General features: G+C 38.5%; 2 protein-coding genes and 1 pseudogene across 8 annotated transcripts in view; 1 reads left to right on the top strand and 2 right to left on the bottom strand.

Moving 5' to 3' along the window:
• DCUN1D4 (defective in cullin neddylation 1 domain containing 4) overlaps window positions 1-21,292 on the top strand; it is a 49,493-nt gene extending 28,201 nt beyond the window's left edge. For 5 of the 7 annotated variants that reach the window (XM_069856071.1, XM_069856069.1, XM_069856075.1 and 2 more), the window contains 5 exons: window positions 1,284-1,375; window positions 3,159-3,267; window positions 6,869-6,973; window positions 7,423-7,525; window positions 7,636-11,868. In XM_069856071.1, coding sequence (XP_069712172.1) covers window positions 1,284-1,375; window positions 3,159-3,267; window positions 6,869-6,973; window positions 7,423-7,525; window positions 7,636-7,691 — 465 coding nt within the window. In that variant the 3' untranslated portion in view covers window positions 7,692-11,868. Of the gene's footprint in view, window positions 1-1,283; window positions 1,376-3,158; window positions 3,268-6,868; window positions 6,974-7,422; window positions 7,526-7,616; window positions 11,869-20,962 lie in introns of those variants that run through there. The other 2 variants (XM_069856070.1, XM_069856072.1) reach the window with 2 other exon arrangements.
• On the bottom strand, window positions 14,573-16,342 carry LOC138719643 (uncharacterized; annotated as a pseudogene).
• Window positions 17,848-20,915, bottom strand: LRRC66 (leucine rich repeat containing 66). Its single transcript, XM_069854944.1, is given in 3 exon segments — window positions 17,848-18,186; window positions 18,717-18,883; window positions 20,231-20,915. Coding segments are annotated over 3 exon segments (996 nt in total). The 5' UTR covers window positions 20,721-20,915.
• Window positions 21,293-21,777: the final 485 nt, after the last annotated feature.

Here is a 21,777-nt window from a genome sequence, read left to right as displayed (position 1 = left end):
AATGTGACAACACTGGAGATTTAATGTAGCAACTACAAAGTAAAATTTACTTTCCAGGAGAGAAAAGCATTTCAGATATTGTGAACAGTATTAGCACTCCCATTATGCCATTTCAAAACAAAAGTAAGGAATATGTATAATTACACAGATATTTATATGTGTGTGTGTATATATATACATACACACAACTAAAATTTTAAAAGGAATAGTTATGCCTTTTACAAGCTTTTTCTAGTGCTTAATTAATGGTTTTTAAATGTATATGTAAGTTCCATGTTTTGCAGGATTTGTAAAGCATCTTCTCTGACTAAGTAAGATAAGAATTTTGGTTTTGAAAGATTTACTGGAAATATAAGATGTAATTTGCTAATTTTGGTATTTATTAGTATAATAAACCCTTTAGATCAGTGCAGACATTTGGATGTGTAAGTAAATATTCTGACTTTGCATTAAAAACTGTATAGAGCTGCGCTAACATTGGCTAGTTAATGGCTGAGTTGCAGATTCAAATGTCTTAATTACCTTTTTCTTCTAATTTGCAGGGTCAGTTGTCCTGCAAGTTTTATCATGTATATGTCAAAAGTGGTTTCTTAAGTTCCTGAATAAGATAGTAATCTTATGGTTTCACTTTAACTGAATTCTTTGTTGCTTCTGCCTTCTGTGTGAGATATGAAAGGACTCTGTTTCCTTTTGGGCAAAGCTGAAGTATTTATGTATCAGCCTCTGTTTTCATCTGTGTTAATGTTAGTTCACCTGGTGTTATTTAGCATCTACTTGAATTATACTGCATGTCCAGTCCTGCAAAATTAGGTAGGCTGATGGTAGCCTGAGGTAGCTGGATTCAAGTGGGATCCTGATTAGCTTTTCAATAATTTGATTTAATAAAGCTCATGGATTGCACCTGGTTTAATCTAGATGAGGGTTTAACAAATGTCAAATATAGTGTATTGTCACATTGTTATTTAAATTTTGTAGTTGTTTTGAGAAAACTGTAGCTTTTGCACCAGCTCACCTTCCTCACTGCACTGCTCACTAGATGACTGCATGCTCCCTTGAAATAAGGTAGCTACTGGGAACTTGGATGTTCACTCTGTATCTTTGCACTGTTATCTGATCTTTATTTGCATTATGTACAGGTTTGTCACTTCCAGTTTAACTTTGAAAATAGTGTAGCAAAGATGTGAGGATCCCATTTATATGAGTAAAGTATTTCTAGTCTACCAAACAGTAGTTATTTGAAACTTTATCTTTTCAGTCTTCATTTTTTTTCCTCTTTAAAACAGGTAGTTATGCTTGTACTAGCGTGGAAGTTGGATGCACAAAACATGGGCTACTTTACATTGCAAGAATGGTTAAAAGGAATGACATCGCTACAGTAAGTGCTTTGATAAACCTCTTAAGTTCGTTAGAGTAAACTCAGTTTTTTAGAAAAAAGCACACTTCACTGTTTTGACCCATGATACTTAAATCAGGGAGCAGTACTGTGGGGTAGAAGCCATACATTTTTTGTCCTTTTTATGTTGATATATGTGCACTTCAAGACAACTTGAAACCTGACAGCTGTATCTCTAAATCATAGAATCATAGAATAACCAGGTTGGAAGAGACCCACCGGATCATCGAGTCCAACTATTCCTATCAAACACTAAACCATGCCCCTTAGCACCTCGTCCACCCGTGCCTTAAACACCTTCAGGGAAGGTGAATCAACCACCTCCCTGGGCAGCCTGTTCCAGTGCCCAATGACCCTTTCTGTGAAAAATTTTTTCCTAATGTCCAGCCTAAATCTCCCCTGGCGGAGCTTGAGGCCATTTCCTCTTGTCCTGTCCCCTGTCGCTTGGAAGAAGAGGCCAGCACCCTCCTCTCTACAACCTCCTTTCAGGTAGTTATAGAGAGCAATGAGGTCTCCCCTCAGCCTCCTCTTCTCCAGGCTAAACAACCCCAGCTCTCTCAGCCGTTCCTCATAAGACCTGTTCTCCAGCCCCTTCACCAGCTTTGTTGCTCTTCTCTGGACTCGCTCCAGAGCCTCAGCATCCTTCTTGTGGTGAGGGGCCCAGAACTGAACACAGGATTCAAGAAGCGGTCTCACCAGTGCCGAGTACAGAGGGAGAATAACCTCCCTGGACCTGCTGGCCACACCGTTTCTGATACAAGCCAAGATGCCATTGGCCTTCTTGGCCACCTGGGTACACTGCTGGCTCATGTTCAGTCGCTGTCAACCAACACCCCCAGGTCCCTCTCCTCCAGGCAGCTTTCTAGACAGACTTCCCCTAGTCTGTAGCACTGCACAGGGTTGTTGTGCCCCAAGTGCAGGACCCGGCACTTGGCCTTGTTAAACCTCATGCCACTGGACTCTGCCCAGCGGTCCAGCCTGTTCAGATCCCTTTGCAGAGCCTCCCTACCCTCCATCAGATCAACACTTCCTCCCAGCTTAGTGTCGTCTGCAAACTTGCTAAGGGTGCAATTACAATTGGATTAAAAATTCTGCAGTCTCAAGGAAACAAAAATGTTGTGAGGTTGGATATTGGTGTGTCTCCAAGGACATGTGTCTTTGTTGCTGGATTAGATTTATCTGGTAGATATTGGTATGTTGTTAGAGCATGTGTAGTTTAAAATGCTAAATCATATAAACCTTTTCTGTGACTCTGCATTGTCACATTCTTTCTAAGAGTTCTTTTCTCTGGTTGAGAGCTTAACTTCATGGCATAATTAACACAAATGTAGTTGAAAATCACGTTTCATATCGAGTTGTTGAAAGAACTGTTTGACTTACCTTGCAGAGCAGAGTCACTAAAACTGTGTAGGAGGTTCTATAGTTTCAGCAAAGCTGCAGAAGTATTGTTTCACTGCTGCATTTTGCTGGTTGTTTGCCATGTGTAGACAAGCTCTTAGTTCAATCCGTTGGAAAGTGCACTTTCTACAAAGATGAACAAGTTTTTATCAGTACCAGTGTAAGACTTCGTTATTTCACCTAAATCCATTTCACTTTGTGGGTTTAATCAAAGCATCGTATGCAGACAAACTCGTAAATGTGCCTTTGTCCAGGGTGATGTATTTTGAGCAGAGTGATGGGGACACATGTTAGAGATTCTTTTCTGAAACATCAGACATTGTGTAAGAATGCAGACTCTAAAATTCTCTTTGTGCTTTTCTTGTAGATGTGATACTACAGAAAAATTGAGAAATTCCTTGGATTACTTGAGATCTTTATTAAATGAGCCTACCAATTTTAAACTTATTTATAGATATGCATTTGACTTTGCACGGGTAAGTACTGTGGAAGACCAGCATCTGAAATTAAACTTTACTTTCATAAGTTAGCTTCTAAGTATGTTTCTCTTAAGATACCACTCAAAATTGATTCTGACAAATGGAACTCTTCCATGTTCGAAAAAGTATATGCAAAATGCCAGAACTGGAGAAGAAAAATGTATACGATGCTTGATGGTCCGTGGCTTAGTGTTCTGACATGTTTTGTTACCTCTCTGCTGCAGGTGATTTTGTGACTTAAAGAAAATCATTTAGGTCCTGTTCTGTTGCATCTTGGAGCTTTGCCACTTACTTCCACTAGCTTTATAAGTACTGTAGGTTTTCTTCTTACTATTTTAAGTTTGTGAGCATAAACATTCTTAAAGGAGGAAGACACTTCAGGCATTTCTGCAGATGGTAAAAGCAACTCACATGGTAAAAGCTGGATATGATATAATACTCGTTGAGACAACTATTGGAAGGTCACTAATGATGTTCTCTTCCTACTAGAAAATACGTATTGATAAAATTTTACCTGATATTGGAACCCATAATATGCATAGACTATTCCTACTTAAAGGGAGCAATGGAGGACTTGAGTTTTCTGGATTAACATTTTGACATGGAATTTGGACATCCATGTTGCTAACATGGTGGAATGAGCAGAAGATTAAACTTAAAAATGATCACAGGCAAAACTGAAGCTCAGTTTTCAGTTACAGGATGACCAAAAGCACCGAGAAAATTTGCAGCAAAAAAGTAACGCAAGTTAAATCATAAGAAAAAGATTGAGCTGATAGCAGTTCTGATAGTTAGTCTGTCATAAGTAGCTGAGATTTGTGATACATCAGTACTTTCTGCATGTAAGCATGCGGAGATTCATGGTAATTCACTGTTAACCAAGGAAACCTGCAGCTGAGTTACGACAGAATGCATGCTATTAGTTGGTATGAAAGATAAAAAAAGCCATATCGGCATCTTAATTCCTCTGCTGTGTGAAGGTTTATTTTGCCAGCTTTGCTCAATGTAAAATGCATATGCTAGAAAAAACTAATATTGCCAAATAAGTTCAAGATACTGATGAAATATTTGGAGTAGATAAAAAATGTTGTAGTAGCAAATCTGCACCAGCCAACAGCCTGTCAAAAGTAAGTAAAAAAGAGGATAAGTGCGTCGAGTACTTTCAAGAGGTGTCAAATAGATGTGACAAACAGTGGTCTTGAGAAAGTATTTAATCATTGAGACACAGATGCTGTGGCATCATTTTGACAAAAAAAGCCCAGATTGTAGAACTACAAGTGAGAGGCATATCAAAAGGGGAATTGTCAAGATTTAATAGATTTAATAGAACCATTGAACTTCTAATGCTATGGAGCTGGGTAAGTCTACAGGAGAACGGCATCCAGTAAGAGTAGAAATAAATGCTGACAAAGGCTGATGTATTTATCTAGATGTGGCAGATAAATCTGTACATAATTTTTGTTGGAGTGATTGAAGTGATTGATAGAAAACAGCTGATGGGAGCAGGTTTTGGTTCAGAAGTCTGCGTAATTTCCATCATTTCATGCTAATAACTTCAGGAAAGTACTCCATGGTGAAAAACACTCGTCTAAACTTCTGAAGTTTAAAGAGAGAATTTTTAAAAGTGTCTGTTGTGATTTGGTATTTAGAGTTAGTTTGTCAATAAAAGTAAGTATCATTGTGGTTTTATGCAGCATGTATGATTTAAGTCAACATGGATTTGAGGAAATACTTTAGAACACCATATGCTGGTATTAAGCACAAATACATTCCTTGTTCCTTGTTTGCTATTGTCATTGACAAGTTTGAGAACATACAGATGCATGGCTTTCCTGGCTTAAATAGGTCTTTTATCTGAAATACTGAGGGGAAAAAAAAATCTCAGACAGACTGTATATCATCAATGTAAAACAACTACTGAAATATAGAATCATAGAATCACCAGGTTGGAAGAGACCCACTGGATCATCGAGTCCAACCATTCCTGTCAAACACTAAACCATGTCCCTCAGCACCTCGTCCACCTGTGCCTTAAACGCCTCCAGGGAAGGTGAATCAACCACCTCCCTGGGCTGCCTGTTCCAGTGCCCAATGACCCATCCCATGAAAAATTTTTTCCTAATGTCCAGCCTAAATCTCCCCTGGCGGAGCTTGAGGCCATTTCCTCTTGTCCTGTCCCCTGTCGCTTGGGAGAAGAGGCCAGCACCCTTCTCTCTACAACCTCCTTTCAGGTAGTTGTAGAGAGCAATGAGGTTTCCCCTCATCCTCCTCCAGGCTAAACAACCCCAGCTCTCTCAGCCGCTCCTCATAAGGCTTGTTCTCCAGCCCCTTCACCAGCTTTGTCACTCTTCTCTGGACTCACTCCAGCACCTCAACATCCTTCTTGTGGTGAGAGGCCCAGAAATGAACACCATTTGTTAATATTTTTCCTTCCTCTGTATCCAGGAAAGAGAATGTAAGTAGCTGGATTGTATGTAAGAATGCAATTGGAGCATCTGTCATGGCAGATGTGCTATTAGGTAGTTGAAGATGGGTGTAAAGGGCTATCTGAACAATTTGTTCTTAACAGTTGGAGAGGGAGAATGTAGAAACTTAGCAATGTAAGACATGTAAAAACAATGTGGCCAAAATAAAGGCAGTAGAGCCTAATTTCATTAACACTTGAGTGTGTGGGAAGAATTCAGAGTATAAACATCATGAAAAATAAAATGTATTCTCAAAGCAGTGTGATTTCTACTTAAAGGTGTTTGTGACAGAGGTGTAAATGGGTTTTGGAAAGGGGATTATTTTTTAGAAGTATTTGATGTTGGAAATAATTGAAATAATTGTGTCATATTAATAAAAAAAATGCCTTTACAAGTTTGTTTTTCAGCTTGTCATGGTTAAGTCCTGGCCTAGCCCAAATGTCAAGCAAAAACCCCAGCAGTTGGGCTCCCAGTTCCCTTCCCCTCAATCCTAAGGGGAAGGGGAAATGAGAGGAAAAGACTAGTGGGTTGGAAACTAAAACAGCTTTAGTGAAATATTATTGTTGTTAGTATCTAATAATAGTAATAATATAAAAAAGAACATACTGTTAATGAGAAAATTAATAAAATATATACAAATATATGAAATTGTGTCTCCTCTACCCCTCAATGACTTATCATCTGCACAAATGCTGTAGAGCAGACATTGCAAAGGGTCAGTTGTTGGAGAGAGCTGGACTCTGGATTCAGGAATGCATGGATCCAGGATAAGAGGCAAACGAACAGAAAAGGTCCTCACTAGATGTTAGCCATCGAAGAAGAGAGACCTTTGTGATCTCTCAGGTTTATACTAAGTAATGACATACAGGGAATGGAATACTCTGTTGGTCAGCTTGGGGTCATCTGTTCTGCAGATGTGACCCTTTTATTTTGCCTTTTTGACTTAAGGCACTCCACCAGCTGTGGTTACTGTAGGAATAAGCAATGGCCTTTGTGCACATCAGTGCCCCATGTTATCATTTGTAGAGAGAAATACTTCATGGATGGGTGAGCTGTAGTACGGCCAGTGAGGTAAGTGAAAAGTCCTGTAATCGTGCTCTTTCTTCTTTTTGACCTTTTTTCTTTTTATGCAGGAAAAGGACCAGCGCAGCCTAGATATTAATACTGCCAAGTGTATGTTGGGCCTTCTCTTAGGAAAAACATGGTCCCTTTTTCCAGTATTTCACCAGTTTCTAGAGGTATGAAGTTTGAAACAATTATATTTTTTCACCTGTTTTCTCTGATAATCCAGCTAAAGGTAGAATAAACACCTAAGAATTTTTTGTTCTGATTTAGAATATGCTGACCCCCAAAGCATCATATGTACCTTGTCTTTGCTTTCTTCTCTTTCCCCAAATCTTTACACTGTTAAGGTTTAGTTAATGGAGGAGAAAGTATAGGATGTATTTGATTTGCTTTTGGACTTCTATTTTATTCCTGTGTGTTTGTTTACTTAAGGATGTCTGAATCAGAAACATGAGTTACTCAACACTAGTTTGACTACTTAGTGGTTTCTTCGTTCCTGTTTACTTTTAGATAGCATAGAAATTAAAGTAATTCTTCACAAAGTTTGAATTTTTCTACGAAAATATGAGTTTGAGGGAGTTGAAAATACATTTTACTAACTTCTGTTTCTTTCCTTAAGCAGCAATCAAAATATAAAGTTATCAATAAGGACCAATGGTGTAATGTTCTTGAATTCAGCAGAACAATCAACCTCGACCTCAGCAATTATGATGAAGATGGAGCCTGTAAGTACTACCATATGTTGATGTTCTAAAGTAATTTGTTTCTCTAAGCCTAATCATTCAGTGTCCTTTTACAAAACTTTGTAAAATAGAGTTATTTGATCTCTCTGCAGGGCCAGTGTTGTTGGATGAGTTTGTGGAATGGTATAAAGGAAAACAGATGACATAGGAGTTTAACTATGCACAGCCACTCAAGAGTCACTGTTACCACAGTTATGTCAACCATTAGCCAATAACTGCTATTTGTATCAAAGCGCATGCTGCTTTTTTGCACTGCATCCCTTTTGCAGGGAACTTTTGATGTTTGCTATTTAACAAGCTAGCTATGCTTGCTGTGTAGCATTGTTCTCTTTGAAGGCTGCTTTGCATTTTGTATTTACACTACAGATTGGTGAACTTGCCAGTGTCTTCACTGTGATAATGTGTATATTGCTGTCTAAATTTTGTATATGTGTATAAAAAAAAGCTTCACCTAGGGATTATTTCTGCAAAAATGTATTGTAAAAATAATTTTGTGGCATATTTCTAGTCATCACTTACATGTTTGTTGAAACTTTAATTATTTTGTTTTTCTTTTGGTCTCAAATGTAGCATTTCAGAAAATGAAATTAACAGACTGCTTGAACATAGTTATGTGAAGAACTATTGTCAATTTTAATGTTACTATTTGAGATGCCAATTACTAAGGGGAGAAGACATGCTGTGACTTTCTTCACCGGAATCCGCCAAACCTGACCTATTGCTTAGTAGGAATGAAACATTGGTGTCTTAAATATGGATCTATATATATACACCTATAAATATCAAAACACTGTATTAGTTGTACATGCCACAGATGATTTCCATTTGAAGAAAAAAGTACTGACTTTTTAATGTTAAAACTGCAGTAGTCATTATAGGTATAAGTGAACAAATTAAAATACCTTTTAAAAATGGGTTTTAGACTTTTGTAAATTGCCTTTGGCATATTCTTTTTCATTTTTGGTGTACCAAGAATGTTTGGTTTATGTTGTGATCTAGCGAAACTGGAAGTTCTAGCTAAAATTAGTGGCTTGGGGAATAAAGTCTGCTCACTCCTATCACATAGATACTATACATTTTGGTTTTGCAACATTGTTCTTTCCCAGGGTCTCTAAGGTTGTGTTTCCAGGTAATTAAAATATGATATCAAATAGTCAAAACATTACTTTTTCTTTCATGCTGGGGAATTGGAATTTCCTAGAAGAATGTCCATTGCAGGCAGTGGATGTGTTAAACACCAGCATTCCAGGACAGTACTTTTTAATAGAAACCGCTGCCTACTTGACTCGTTTCTTTATCTGAATAGGACAGTTCCAGTGATTATTTTGGGGAAAATGAGTGAATGGAATGATGCTTAAGTTCTGTAAATTTGTCACGTTGTCTTTACCTTACCCTTCTTTATTAAGTAATGTTAGTGTTGATTTTTATAAATGAGATTATTGAAGTATCTAATGCTATTAAGCTGATCCCTAAGGATTTATTAAAATGTTCCATATTGATTCACAGAGCATTTAACAGCAGTGGGGCGGTGGATGTTTTGTAACGAAGAATAATATTACTTTCCTGTAGAAATGTTTTACCATGTGCTGGCAGTTTTGATTTTTCTGTAGAATGCCATGTAAGGCAAGGAAGAGAAAGCATTCTGGTTTGAATGTGAAATTTTCATTTGTATTGAAGGTCCTATTCTGCCCTCACTTAAGTCAGAGACAGCCGTTATTAACTTGACTACTTTCAGGTTTAAGCCTAGTTTAGCAAAAGCATGTTTGTTTGCTGCCCTGGACCAGGAGGTTGTGATTGTGTTGCTACAGGAGATCAATTTGTGTTCATATATGGTTGTTGTTGATTTTTGTTTGTCAAACGCAGCTGCCAAAGAGAAAAATGGTTTCTGTGTGTTTGTGTGTATTTGTGTATATACCTATACAATATGTATGCATATGCAAAACCTAGAATTTCATGATGCTAGAAAATGCTACCTTTCCCCATGAAATAGCCATGTTTGGATTTCCATGACACTAAATAGCGCTCCTTAAAGTTAATAGTGGTAAAACATACATAGTCATAGCTTTTTCATGTACTAATATGCATAACCTTAACTCCATATTTGATGCCAGTTTGCACAAGAAATTAATTCAGTGGAGTGTGGTATTTAATGTTTACAATAAGCTCCTTACTAAATCACACATGTTTTGTTAAGACTTCTGATGTAAATGTGTATATTACCATAATATAACCATAAGAAATACCAGTGGAGCTGCTGCTTTAGTTCTTAAAAGAATGAGCTTAGAAGCAATATAACTTTAAAGATTAGGCTAAATTGTGGTTGCTAAGATTTTAAGTTAAATACTGTAATTGTTCTTAAATGTTAGGCTAGTTACTGATTCTAGAAAACTGTTTAGCACAAATTGAGATGAATACTGCAACAAATACAAGCTTTGCATAAAGGGTTTTATAGGTCACAAATAATTTGGCTTCCAATAAAGGAAGCAGGAGCCAAAGACACTCTGAATCTACTCTTGTTGTAGATAGAACTTTCATATAACAGGGTCAATAGAAATCTGTTCAGCTCATTTATCCAGGTGTTCTCCTCCCAAGTTTTGCTAACATTTAGCAGAATATGAAATTTAATTAAAAGCAAAGAAAACAGAGGAGAAGAAACCTCAGGAAGTACTCACGCTGTATAAGTAAACTAACTCTTCATTTTTGACTTTGGGTAAAAGTAATCAGGAGTGACAGAAAGGAAGAAATTAATCCAGGATGAGTCTGTAGTCTTCAGCTTCTTAAAATAAACCACACATTCAATTGCAGCTAGTAGATGGCTTTAGTGACACTTGTAGAGAACAAATGGACTGAAATGGACTTTATGGCTTGATAAGCTTCCCTGTGCTATTGATCCTCTATTTTTGATCCTGTGCTGATAAACACGGGATCCTAACATGCTAGCTCTTGTATTTTGGAGAAACTCTCTTTCTTTTTTGTAAATAATTAGAGAAACTTAGCTAAGCTATTGAGTTTACTTTGTATTTAATACAAGTTTGGTGTTTGTTTTTTTTGCTTTCATACCATCATACAGCTGATGTACGGTGGGTTTTTTTTTTTTGAAAAGTAATATACAGGATATGCTAACTTCTTGGACAAGACACTGAGAGGTCATTCTGGCAGAAGCTCTGCAGATCTTACACTGATCTTTCTGGTGCACTGTTACTGTCCTTATAGCAGAAACTGGATGATCTGTGTGCAATTTATGCTGGTATTCAGTAGATGTAGAGTGGAAAGCCATTTAGTGAAAGGAAAACAACATACAGAGACTGTTGCAGTGGACACTGAAAAACATTTGGAGCGACTTATTAGAATAACTGTAGACAATATTTGTAACAGAAACATTCCACAAAGTAAATGTCATTCTACAGCAAATTAATATTAAATATTTAAAATATAATAATATAATATATAATTCTGTTACTGGGTTTTTTTTTCACTTTTTATCATTTTCAAGGAAGGCAAACTGAAGAGGATGGAATTGATTGGTGTCTATTATGTACTTGAGTTTTCAGTTAAAACCTGTTTAAGATAGTCTTTAAGCTACAATAAACATTTGGGTTGCCTTTGTGTAGCCTTTCTTAACATTTATAGAGGACTGGAGACTTATCCCATTTTTACCACAACTACACGCATTTTATTTCATTACAAACATGTTCACATTATCAAAATTAGTTATACCTCATTGCTAATTGGTTAATGTCCCCAAGTTGTATTTTTGGAGTACAAGAAATGGACTTCATTTGTATTAAAATTTTCACAGATTTCTGTTGACCCTTGGTCACAAGTCTAACAAATTATTTTATACTCTTGGAATTCATATAGATGACTTTAAAGGTTAGCTTGTGCCCTGGTTTTAATTACAGCTGCTAAAATACCTCTTTCTAGGCCTTAGATTTTTCTGCTTTCATATTGCTGTAAAAGTGTACAGAATCCATCCACCAATTAAATGGTGTGTTGTCTGAAATAGAGACCAAAACTTGGCTTGATAATTATTTTTCTTTGGCTTTATTTTTTCCCCTTTCTGTGTGTGTATGTGTGTGTTGACAAAAATAGTATCTACTGACACTGCTGTTGCAGGAACAGCAGTTAACCTGTAACTGTGAACACTTTGTCTTAGTTGTTAGGATATTGCATACATAAGGTTTGCTAAACTCCTGTGACTCCGGACCTGATGAGAATACTGTTACACCACCCAACATGAGTTCACCCAGATGACTTTTAGGTCTTTTACTGGTGTTGATGTATAATGACGTCCCACAAATAAACAGTATTTGTATTGGTTTCAACATGGACTTAATGTTTTTCTCTGATTCATATGAGAAAATCTCATATCTGAACATGCATCATGTCACCTGGTAACCTTTATCATTCAGTGACAGAGAACTTGTATGTACAATCTTGTCATCCTTAGTTCTAATACCAAGTTAAATCAGTATTTAAAACTATGTTAGAAACAAGTTTGTTTCAAATAGGGTGCGTGGGTGTAAAATAATATTGTAATACATAAGTTTTCAATGGGAAGAGTCAATTTGAGCAGGATTGTCTCAAGACACAGTTTTCAAGAAGCATGATCGTTACCTGCTCATCTCAACACAGGCTTTTCACCCATGAAGTCGGTATAGAAAACTTTGTGTGTGGGCTGGATGAGCAGACAATGAGGTAGAGTGAAAACTGGCTGAATGGCCAGGCCCTCGGGTTGGTGGTCAGCAGTGCAAAGTCTAGTTGGAAGCCAGTGGCTAGTGATGTACCACAGGGTGAGAGCTGGATCCAGCCCTGCTTAACATCTTCAGTAATGACCTGGATGGTGCAGGACAATGTGCCCTCAGCAAGTTTTCTGACTACACCAAACTGGGAGGAGTGGCTGGTGCAGCAGAGCATCGTGCTGCCATTCAGAGGGAGCTTGATGGGAGGGAGAAATGGGCCAACAGGAACCTCATGAACTTCAACAAGGAGGAGTGCAAACTCATGCACTGATATATCCTGAGGGCCACCTAGCTGGACAGCAGCCTAGCAGAAAAGGGACTGTGGCTCCTGATTGACACCAAGTTTAAGACGAGCCAGCAATTTGTGCTTGCGAAGAAGGCAAACGGTCTCCTGGTCTGTGCTAGACCAAGTACTGCCAGCAGTTTGAGAGAGGTGGTCCTTCCCCTCTGCTCAGCATGGGTGAGACCACACCTGGAGTACTGTGTCCTCTTCTGGGCTCTCCAGTACCAGAGACACCTCAACATACTGGAGAAAGTCCAGCAAAGAGCCATGAAGATGATAAGGGGACCAAAGCACCTCTCCTACGATGAAAATCTTACTCGTGCATATAAATATATGAAGGAAGGGTGTGAAGAAGACTGAGCCAGACTCTTCCAGTGCCCAGTCACAGGACAGAGGCAGTGGGTACAAACTGAAATGCAGGAGACTCCATCTGAACCTCAGGAAGCCCGTTTTTTACTTTGAGGTTTACTGAGAGTTGGCCCAGGTTGCCCACAGAGGCTGCAGAGTCTCCATCCTTGGAAATACTCAAAAGTGGTCTGGGCGCGGTCCTGGGCGGCCAAGTCTACGTGGGTCTGCTTGAGCAGTGGGGCAGATGGACTCCAGAGGTGTCTACCAACCTCAAACCTTCTGTGATTTATAAAAGCATACGCTAAAGAAAATTCTCTAAGTTACTCAACTGTGCTGATGGAAGACCAGTCTAGTATATAAATGTGGTGATATCTTGATCTGAGGGTCTGTTCATGACCTTAAACACTTGCTTTTCTTACCTTTTTAGAAGAGATGAGGTGTGGTGTTGATCTTAAAGAAAAAGTGATAGTATCTAAGCAAAGCAGCAGAAAAGCTGCTAGCAATAGGACATGGAAATTACAGCCTAAATGTCCATAATACATTCACAAATTTAATTTTTAAAGTAGCCATTAGCTAATCATGCTACTTTGTATTGCTTGCAGTTACAAATCTGTTTTTTGAATAGGAAACAAAAGCTGACAAAGACAATAAAGAACACATGCAAGATAGATTTCACAAGACGCTTTTTTCACTATTTGAGCTAGCAGTCCTAAGGTTCTTGACTTAAAACATTCTTGAAAATTACAATTAGAATATTGTAGAGCCCATTCTAGGGAAGCAGTTCTTTGTTGCATTCAAGTTGGTGATGAAGGCTACGATTGCCTTCACCGGTTCTTGAAACGGCTTCTTAGTTATCAGTTTAGTTATCACTGAGTACTGGAGCAAAGAGTAGAGAAATGACAGCAGATTAATTGCTTGTGATTGTACTACATATGTTATTGAGTGCAGCTAGTTGCAAATACTGTGGTAACCTAAATAAAATCCATGCAATACCTACCTGAAACAGCTATATAATCTATTCTGAGTTATGTTAGAGATTTTGAGACAATCGGCAGGAAGAAAACCAAAAGAAACCAATGGGAGATCTAAGCATCGGTGGCATGGCTCAGTAAATATACAGCTGACAATTGTGATGCTAGATGTGTAGAATGATTATTTAAAAGGAACTCAAGGTGCTAAAGAAAATACTTTTCAAAAGATCAAATTATATTGGCATTGGTCTCTTTCACTTGTTTTTACTTGCCTCTTAAGTTTCTTGCAGTACCCTTTTTAGTTCCAAGTATGTGAAGCTGGTGGAAATTATTAGCTTCTGTCAGCATGTCTTTGTTCTTTCCGAGCTTTCTCTTTAATTGTAAGTACAAAGATGTACTGTGCTGTTGGACTCGCTCCTCATCTGATGGAATTGAAGTGTGTTCCTTCTGTTCAGAGTTTTTAGTTAATTAATTGTGTCTTCATAATAAGGTTTTCCCAGAGTTCCTGGCCAGCCTCCTGCATTTTCTGGGAACCTGGGCCTGTTCCCTTTTGTGCTGACATTCCCCTTCAAGGACTACCATCAGTGATACTGTGCATGTAAAAAGGGCCTTGGGCCATATTCAGTGAAAATTTTGTCTTATATTTGTCATCTCTTTGCTTAGAAAAAAGTGACTGTATATCAAGCTATTGATATTCTAATACAGCAGTTTTCAGCTGCTCTTGGTTTACTCCTCTCGGTAAAATTAAATGAGACCCTGGTGTAGCTTTTGTGATTTCCGACTGCGGCAGATGAGAGTTGTTGCTCACCTTGCTGTTCCTAGAATCTTGTGCATCTGTATGGGTTGCAGAAAATGGAAAGCCAGTTTCTCCTATGAAGGTTAAATGCGCATCTGAAGAGTCAGTGTAATTTAAATAAGAGTCAGCGTTCAGTGTTCTCATTATGGGAGGGAAACTGCTCTTCTCTGAGTCTTCAATATTTGCATATTTTGAATCTTCCCATGATGAAATGTCATTACTTATTAATGTTCTTGGCGTCACTTGACTGCTGTTCTTGTCCATTATAACCATAGAAAGCGGTTCATCATAAACATATATATTTTCATCATTGCTGATACTAGTTTTGATGTCTGAAAACAGTGGCTTTTTCTTCACATTGATCTTATTATTGCTTTGTTTCTGGTATTCTTCTGTATTTGGTGCATGTACACTGCTCTCAATGACATTTTCATAGAAAGTAGAAGTTTCTGTAGGAAAATTCCGTGTGTTTCCTGAGGAATTCTCATCACAAATGAACAAATTACGCTGCCTATTCATAGGTTTGCTTGCAGAACGCTCTCTGCTCAAAGTTTCATCTGAAAAGGCTTGATTAGAATAAATATGCTCTGAAGCTGAATTTTTGTTCCTGCACATGAGTCTCGACAAGCTGACAAGGAAGGGTCTAGCCAAAGCACCCAGACAAAAAGCACAAATGAATGTAATGGGCACAGAGAGGCAGACAGCCAACACGAAGTCTTACTCTGTTCTTCCTTGTCTAGAAAGAGTGTTAGCGTCCCGGGCTTTTCTGACAAAAAATGTCAAAACCCTTTCTTTCACCTTTGTATTGTAGATGAGATATTTCTTCTATGTTGTGTTAAGAGTACACAAATACAACACTTAAGCAGTTTTCTCAGCATTGTATATCACTAAATTATTTATATTATCCAGTGATATGTGAGGAAGATTATTATCTTCTGAAATTCTGCCTCTAGGAATTACCTGGAATAAAAGAAAATACAAACTATTTATTTTTTAAAAATAAATTTACTTCATTTTTAGGGTCAAGTTATTTCAGTAAGGACATACTCTGACCTATCTTTGATAATTTTAACTATATAGAATCATTTTAATTCAGCCATAGTCATTTTACATGGTAGCAAGTGTCTTGTTAAACCATCATGTATTTCCCCCCATTTAAAACACATTATGTATGAGGTGTTAATAGCAGACTTTACATGAAAAATGGTGTGGGTGTGGGAGGAGGTCACTGAAAATGTCGGAGTATGTTCTGGGTCATACTAAAAACACTTGCCAGCCTCCTTTGTGGAAGACCCTATTTATAGCCAGTGTTCTCCAGCATGGCCGTGGTTGCTGTGTGGAGCTATGAGACAGAACTTTACTGCTTAGCTGTCAATGTTCCAGCCACTATGATTTTCTTGTAATTTCTGCTTTTATGACAGCAAAACGGATTGATAAACCTGGGGTGTTTTGTATCTACTGAGCTATCCTTCCAAACTTTTGCTAGCATAGGCTGAAATGACTGGTTGTTAGCTCTTGGAATATGTTGCCAGCTTGAGTGCACACCTTTGCATCTGCTTGCGCTCCCAGTTGAGTTGTGGTGCAGTCAGGCGTGTTAATTTTGATCCCGTGATCAGAGTTGCTGTGACTTTTCTTGTTAACAGACAAAACAGGTGGCATTTCTGATAGACATTGTATATTTTCATTTGGGGATAAAATGTTCCAAGGGGCAAGCCTTATCACCTCAAAGTGCTATCGGTCCATTGGAGTTGAAGTGATTTGTCTTACAGCATGTGGCAAATGCTGTAAGGGATCTGAATAGGCTGGACCGCTGGGCAGAGTCCAATGGCATGAGGTTTAACAAGGCCAAATACCGGGTCCTGCACTTGGGGCACAACAACCCTATGCAGTGCTACAGACTAGGAGAAGTCTGTCTAGAAAGCTGCCTGGAGGAGAGGGACCTGGGTGTGTTGGTTGACAGCCGACTGAACATGAGCCAGCAGTGTGTCCAGGTGGCCAAGAAGGCCAATGGCATCTTGGCTTGTATCAGAAACGGTGTGACCAGCAGGTCCGAGGAGGTTATTCTCCCTCTGTACTCGGCACTGGTGAGACCGCTCCTCGAATACTGTGTCCAGTTCTGGGCCCCTCACCACAAGAAGGATGTTGAGGCTCTGGAGCGAGTCCAGAGAAGAGCAACAAAGCTGGTGAAGGGGCTGGAGAGCAGGTCTCACGAGGAACGGCTGAGAGAGCTGGGGTTGTTTAGCCTGGAGAAGAGGAGGCTGAGGGGAGACCTCATTGCTCTCTACAACTACCTGAAAGGAGGTTGTAGAGAGGAGGGTGCTGGCCTCTTCTCCCAAGCGACAGGGGACAGGACAAGAGGGAATGGCCTCAAGCTCCGCCAGGGGAGGTTCAGGCTGGACATTAGGAAAAAATTCTTCACAGAAAGGGTCATTGGGTACTGGCAGAGGCTGCCCAGGGAGGTGGTTGAGTCACCTTCCCTGGAGGTGTTTAAGGCACGGGTGGACGAGGTGCTAAGGGGCATGGTTTAGTGTTTGATAGGAATGGTTGGACTCGATGATCCGGTGGGTCTCTTCCAACCTGGTGATTCTGTGATTCTATGATTCTATGAAATACACCTTCTACTCTTAAGATTTGTCTTAGTTTTCCTTCTGCATGGGAAGTCTTGGCTTTGGAGATTTTATCGCTTGGACTTCAAGTGCTCTGTATTGTAAATGTTGAATTGCTTTCCTCAGTGAACTGTGTGCTCTAGTAGCTTTACTTTTTAAGAAGAAATATAAATATTTTCCCTTGCAAATAAACTTTTATTTAATTTTGCTGTAACTGAATACTAGAAACAGTATTGTATTCTCAGTTTTCTATGTGCTCCAGAAGTGTGACCCCACTACTTGTTGGCATGTTAACAGATGTTTGCAATGTACTACTTACTGAAATTTATTTGTGTATAATTTGGCATCACTTAGTTTGATGCAAGGAAGGAGATGGTGACTTTTTTTGGGGAACATGCCTTTTAAATGTTCTAGCCGGTATACTAACTTCTAATGATATGATTTGCATGTTAATTTATTTTTCATACAATATCTCTAGAAATCTATGTTTTAAACCAAATTTCTTTGATCATTCTGCATGCATTTGGATTTTAGCAGCATATGGATAGAGTCTCTGTTTTACATACCACTTATGTTGCCCAAGTCACATTTCAGCACCAATGTCTTCCCTGCTGGCTTTACAGCCCTCTTGAGCAAAACACTATTGCTGCAGTTTAAAGGGAAACTTGAAAGATACAAAAGAGATTTCTGTGGGTTGTTGGCAGATTTACTGTATGAAATACTATTTTTTGAACTCATGGAGTCAAAAAGAAAATGAAATAAATGTTTGAAAGCATTTAGTCTGCAGTTAAATAACCAGGCATTATTTGACATGTCTGCTTCAAGTTGCAAGAAGTTCATGCTGATCGATATCTGTGGTAGAGGGGTTGTCAGAGCATTTTCACGTAGATCCATGACCTACTTGGAAATAATTCAGAATTTATTTGATAAGCCATCCAATGCAATACTAATTGCAATATCAACGATAACATTTATTTTAGTATATGAGCACTTTTGCAGTTATGGGAACAATACATCTGGTTAGGTTTTCAAGAATATTGTTCCAAATTGCGGAGTATTTGGAATTCCCCTATTGTAAACTACCTCTGTGTGAATGGGAAGCCGCAGGGCTCTCGACATGGAAGGGTTGAGGGTAGAAATGGATGTGTGTGTTTAAGCCAGTTATGGATTGGTTTGTGGTGTAGATAAATAGTGAATTTATGGTTGTATTTGGTATATTTACAAATGTGTTTGTTTTCCTGTATGAAAAGAGAATATATATTATATAAAAATAGTGGTTATTTTCACAATTTTATTTAGTTTTTATAATTGTACACTAATATAATAACCAAAGGTCAATATAATCATGCTGAATACTTGATAATTATATATCTTTAATGGTGATTAACACAAAACATTGAAATGGTTGTGTAAAATTGCTTTTCAACCTGTAATTTGTTGGGATCCCTGAAGGCATATGGATGAATTTTAGTTATCTTGTTTTGCAAGTTGATGTCCCTCAGCTGTAAGCAGTTTTGAAAATCATTCAGGTCAATCTGTTACATGCTGTTGGATGGCAAATGGACGGTTTGTAAAGACTGCAGCAGGCCTAGTCCTAGGAAGAACGAAACTATTTTTATACTTCATATTCTTGTTTTCCCAGTTGTGTCACGTAGCTTTCTAAAATTCTTTACAACAAAATTCCTTCCATTCCTGTCTATTGTAATGACTGGCTGCAGGCTTTGAGCTACCGTGCCTTTCCTGTTCAGTGGTTGTCCCATTCTAAAAGTTGTGTAGCAGCAACAACAGGTATGTTAATGCATTCACCATCAACGCAAGTCACATCCGTAAAAGCAGTAATGTTCCTTTATGCTATCAGAATTATTCTGACCGCGATCACTGTCTGTTGAGCGTGCTTCTCTGCCCAACTGGAAGTAGGAAAGGAGGAGCATGAAAAGGGTGGAATATACTCAGTTTATAAAATCCAAATACGTTAATTGTAAATAAAAGACAGAGATGCAAAAGGTGGTACAATATGTCCTATTCATTGCCATCTGCAAGTTCATGGAAGTTTTTCATATGTGGAATTATTTGAACCATATTCATAGGGTGTAAACTTGACTGAAAACATGTTGCTTATGCCTGTCTGCCTGTGAATTATCAAGCATGACAATATATTCTTCAGCATGTCCTAGTTACAACAGCATCTGTCTTGCATAAGTAGCCCTTTAGAATGCTGGAGATGGATGCCTCATTTTTCTTGGGTGCTGTGCAGGCAGCCCCCAAAGCTCCAGCCTGCAAGTTTCAGTGGGAAGGAAGGCACTTGAACAGTCAGCATCACCAGAATTTGTAGCATGTAAATATCACTTTCTAGTCTTTTTTGATCATAGACTATTGCTGAGAAGCTACTGGCTCTCCTTAAATTTTGGCCTGTTTTACTGGAAATCTCTAGTTCCAGTTTGCTGTTCAGTTTGCGGAGTAATTGATCTTTGGTTTTATTGTGAAAAGCAGAGAGAATGATTGATTCCTGAGGCATTGAGGGGCATGGTTTAGTGTTTGATAGGAATGGTTGGACTCAATGATCTGGTGGGTCTCTTCCAACCTGGTGATTCTATGAAAGCTAGAGGCAGCTGATCGGAGAGGCATTCAGAAGTTCTAGCAGTTCATCATTTCTTCCTTGCACCCAGATGAAGAATTGTAGTTCAAATGCTCTCAGAGGATTTGATTATAATTGACTGCTATTAAAGCATTATGATTGCAAAGGCTGTGTAAACCTTCCTAGCCTAATCCAAACCAACACATTTACTTCAGTTTCTGTACTTGCATGCAGGTGGGACTCTTCCTCACTTTAAGCGTAACTAAATGAGATGGTCACATGCTGAATTCAGCAAGATGTACCAAATCATAGCCAAACCCAACTTGCCCCTTGGGAGCGAGGTCCTTAAAAAGTTTGAAAGCTTACCTCTTGGGACTATGTTAAGAGTATTTCTTTCACCTGACAATACTTTCAAAGCAGGCAGGAGACAACAGCCTTTTCTATACTTGTTCAACCCACGTGGAGGCATAGGAACATCCATTGTGAGGGTATGGATGGCATTGTCATTGAGAGTTTCTGAAACGGGTACATTTCTAAAAGCAGTTAGGGAGAGTTCAGAAATCAGGTTGTTACTGAGATTTAGGTGTTTTAGCATCCATTCTTCATTTCTTCCATCAGTGCACGTAAAAGTTGTAATATTATTGCAGCTGAAATCGGCTGTTGGTGCTGTTTGCGGTATATCTCCTGGAATAGTAGATATTCTGGTGAAAGAAGAATTCACCAAGAACTTTCCCTCCCACCGGCAGTCCGAATCGTGATGTGTATCAAGAAGAATCTGCTGTGGCTTGGTTCCCACTGATCCAGGAAGATTCAAGTAAAGGACCACAGCAACAACACTCAAGTGAACGTTATCCATAGTATCTATATGTAAAAGGTAATATTATGGGAAGTGCAGCATAACAAGAATTAAGTATAAATTGGAGATACTTTGACATTAAAAAATCAACACCAAAGAGCCAAAGCATTACCAACATTTTGCCTTAAACACGCTGTTTAAACTCGTAGGTATGTTTGAGAAAGAACACTCATAAACTGGTAGCCTTCCCCCTCCCTCCACCTCTTCCAAAAAACAATTTGAACCTTTTCTTTCTTTTCCAGCCCTTCAGTTGAGAAACATGGCTTCTCAGGAACTCATGAACTAACAACAGTGGAAACTGTTGAACTCTGCTTCAGGTATCATACACAATTACCGCTGGGCAAAGTCCACCAGACACAATCCATGACAAAGAGCTGTGGAATGATTTTCATACTTGGGAGTCAATGACTGGTTTCCCCATCAGTAACACAACAGTGTATTTTTAATAATAACTATATTCTTACAAATAACACTTCTGAACCACATTCTGCATGTTAGAATTTATTGTTTCATTTCAAAACAAAGATTAGAATTAAATTGTCTTTAACCTCCTGAAAAAACCACCACCTTTACATATGCTGAGAACTTTTCAAATGTAAGTTGTTTCAGCATTCCTGGTGTGGTATTTTACAGAGGCATGAAGAATATATGTTATACACACCATCTTAAATGCATCTGCAGGACTGAAATAAAGTGCCACACAATGTTTTAAATATATGCAAAAAAACGTACCCTAGGTAGAAGAAAAACAACAAATCAATGCACAACACAGGGCATGTGGCACCAACATTTCTCAAACTACGTAGTGAATGCAACAAAATATATGAACAATACATAAATAGTGGCTAACGACTCGGTGATATATTTCATTTGGTATTTGTACGATCAGTTTTGCTACTTTTTCACAAAAGATCCACACTTCAAAGCCGATCCTCCAGACCATGATTTCAGGGTACCTTTGTGACCAACCTTTCAGCTACATTGCATGCAGTATTTTAAACAGAACACTTAATAATTTCAGGAATTCAGTACTAGCACTCGGCCATGAACCCAAGAG

Source organism: Phaenicophaeus curvirostris, chromosome 4, assembly GCF_032191515.1.
Source record: "Phaenicophaeus curvirostris isolate KB17595 chromosome 4, BPBGC_Pcur_1.0, whole genome shotgun sequence".
Taxonomy (NCBI): domain Eukaryota; kingdom Metazoa; phylum Chordata; class Aves; order Cuculiformes; family Cuculidae; genus Phaenicophaeus; species Phaenicophaeus curvirostris.
This window is presented reverse-complemented; position numbering and strand designations above follow the sequence as displayed.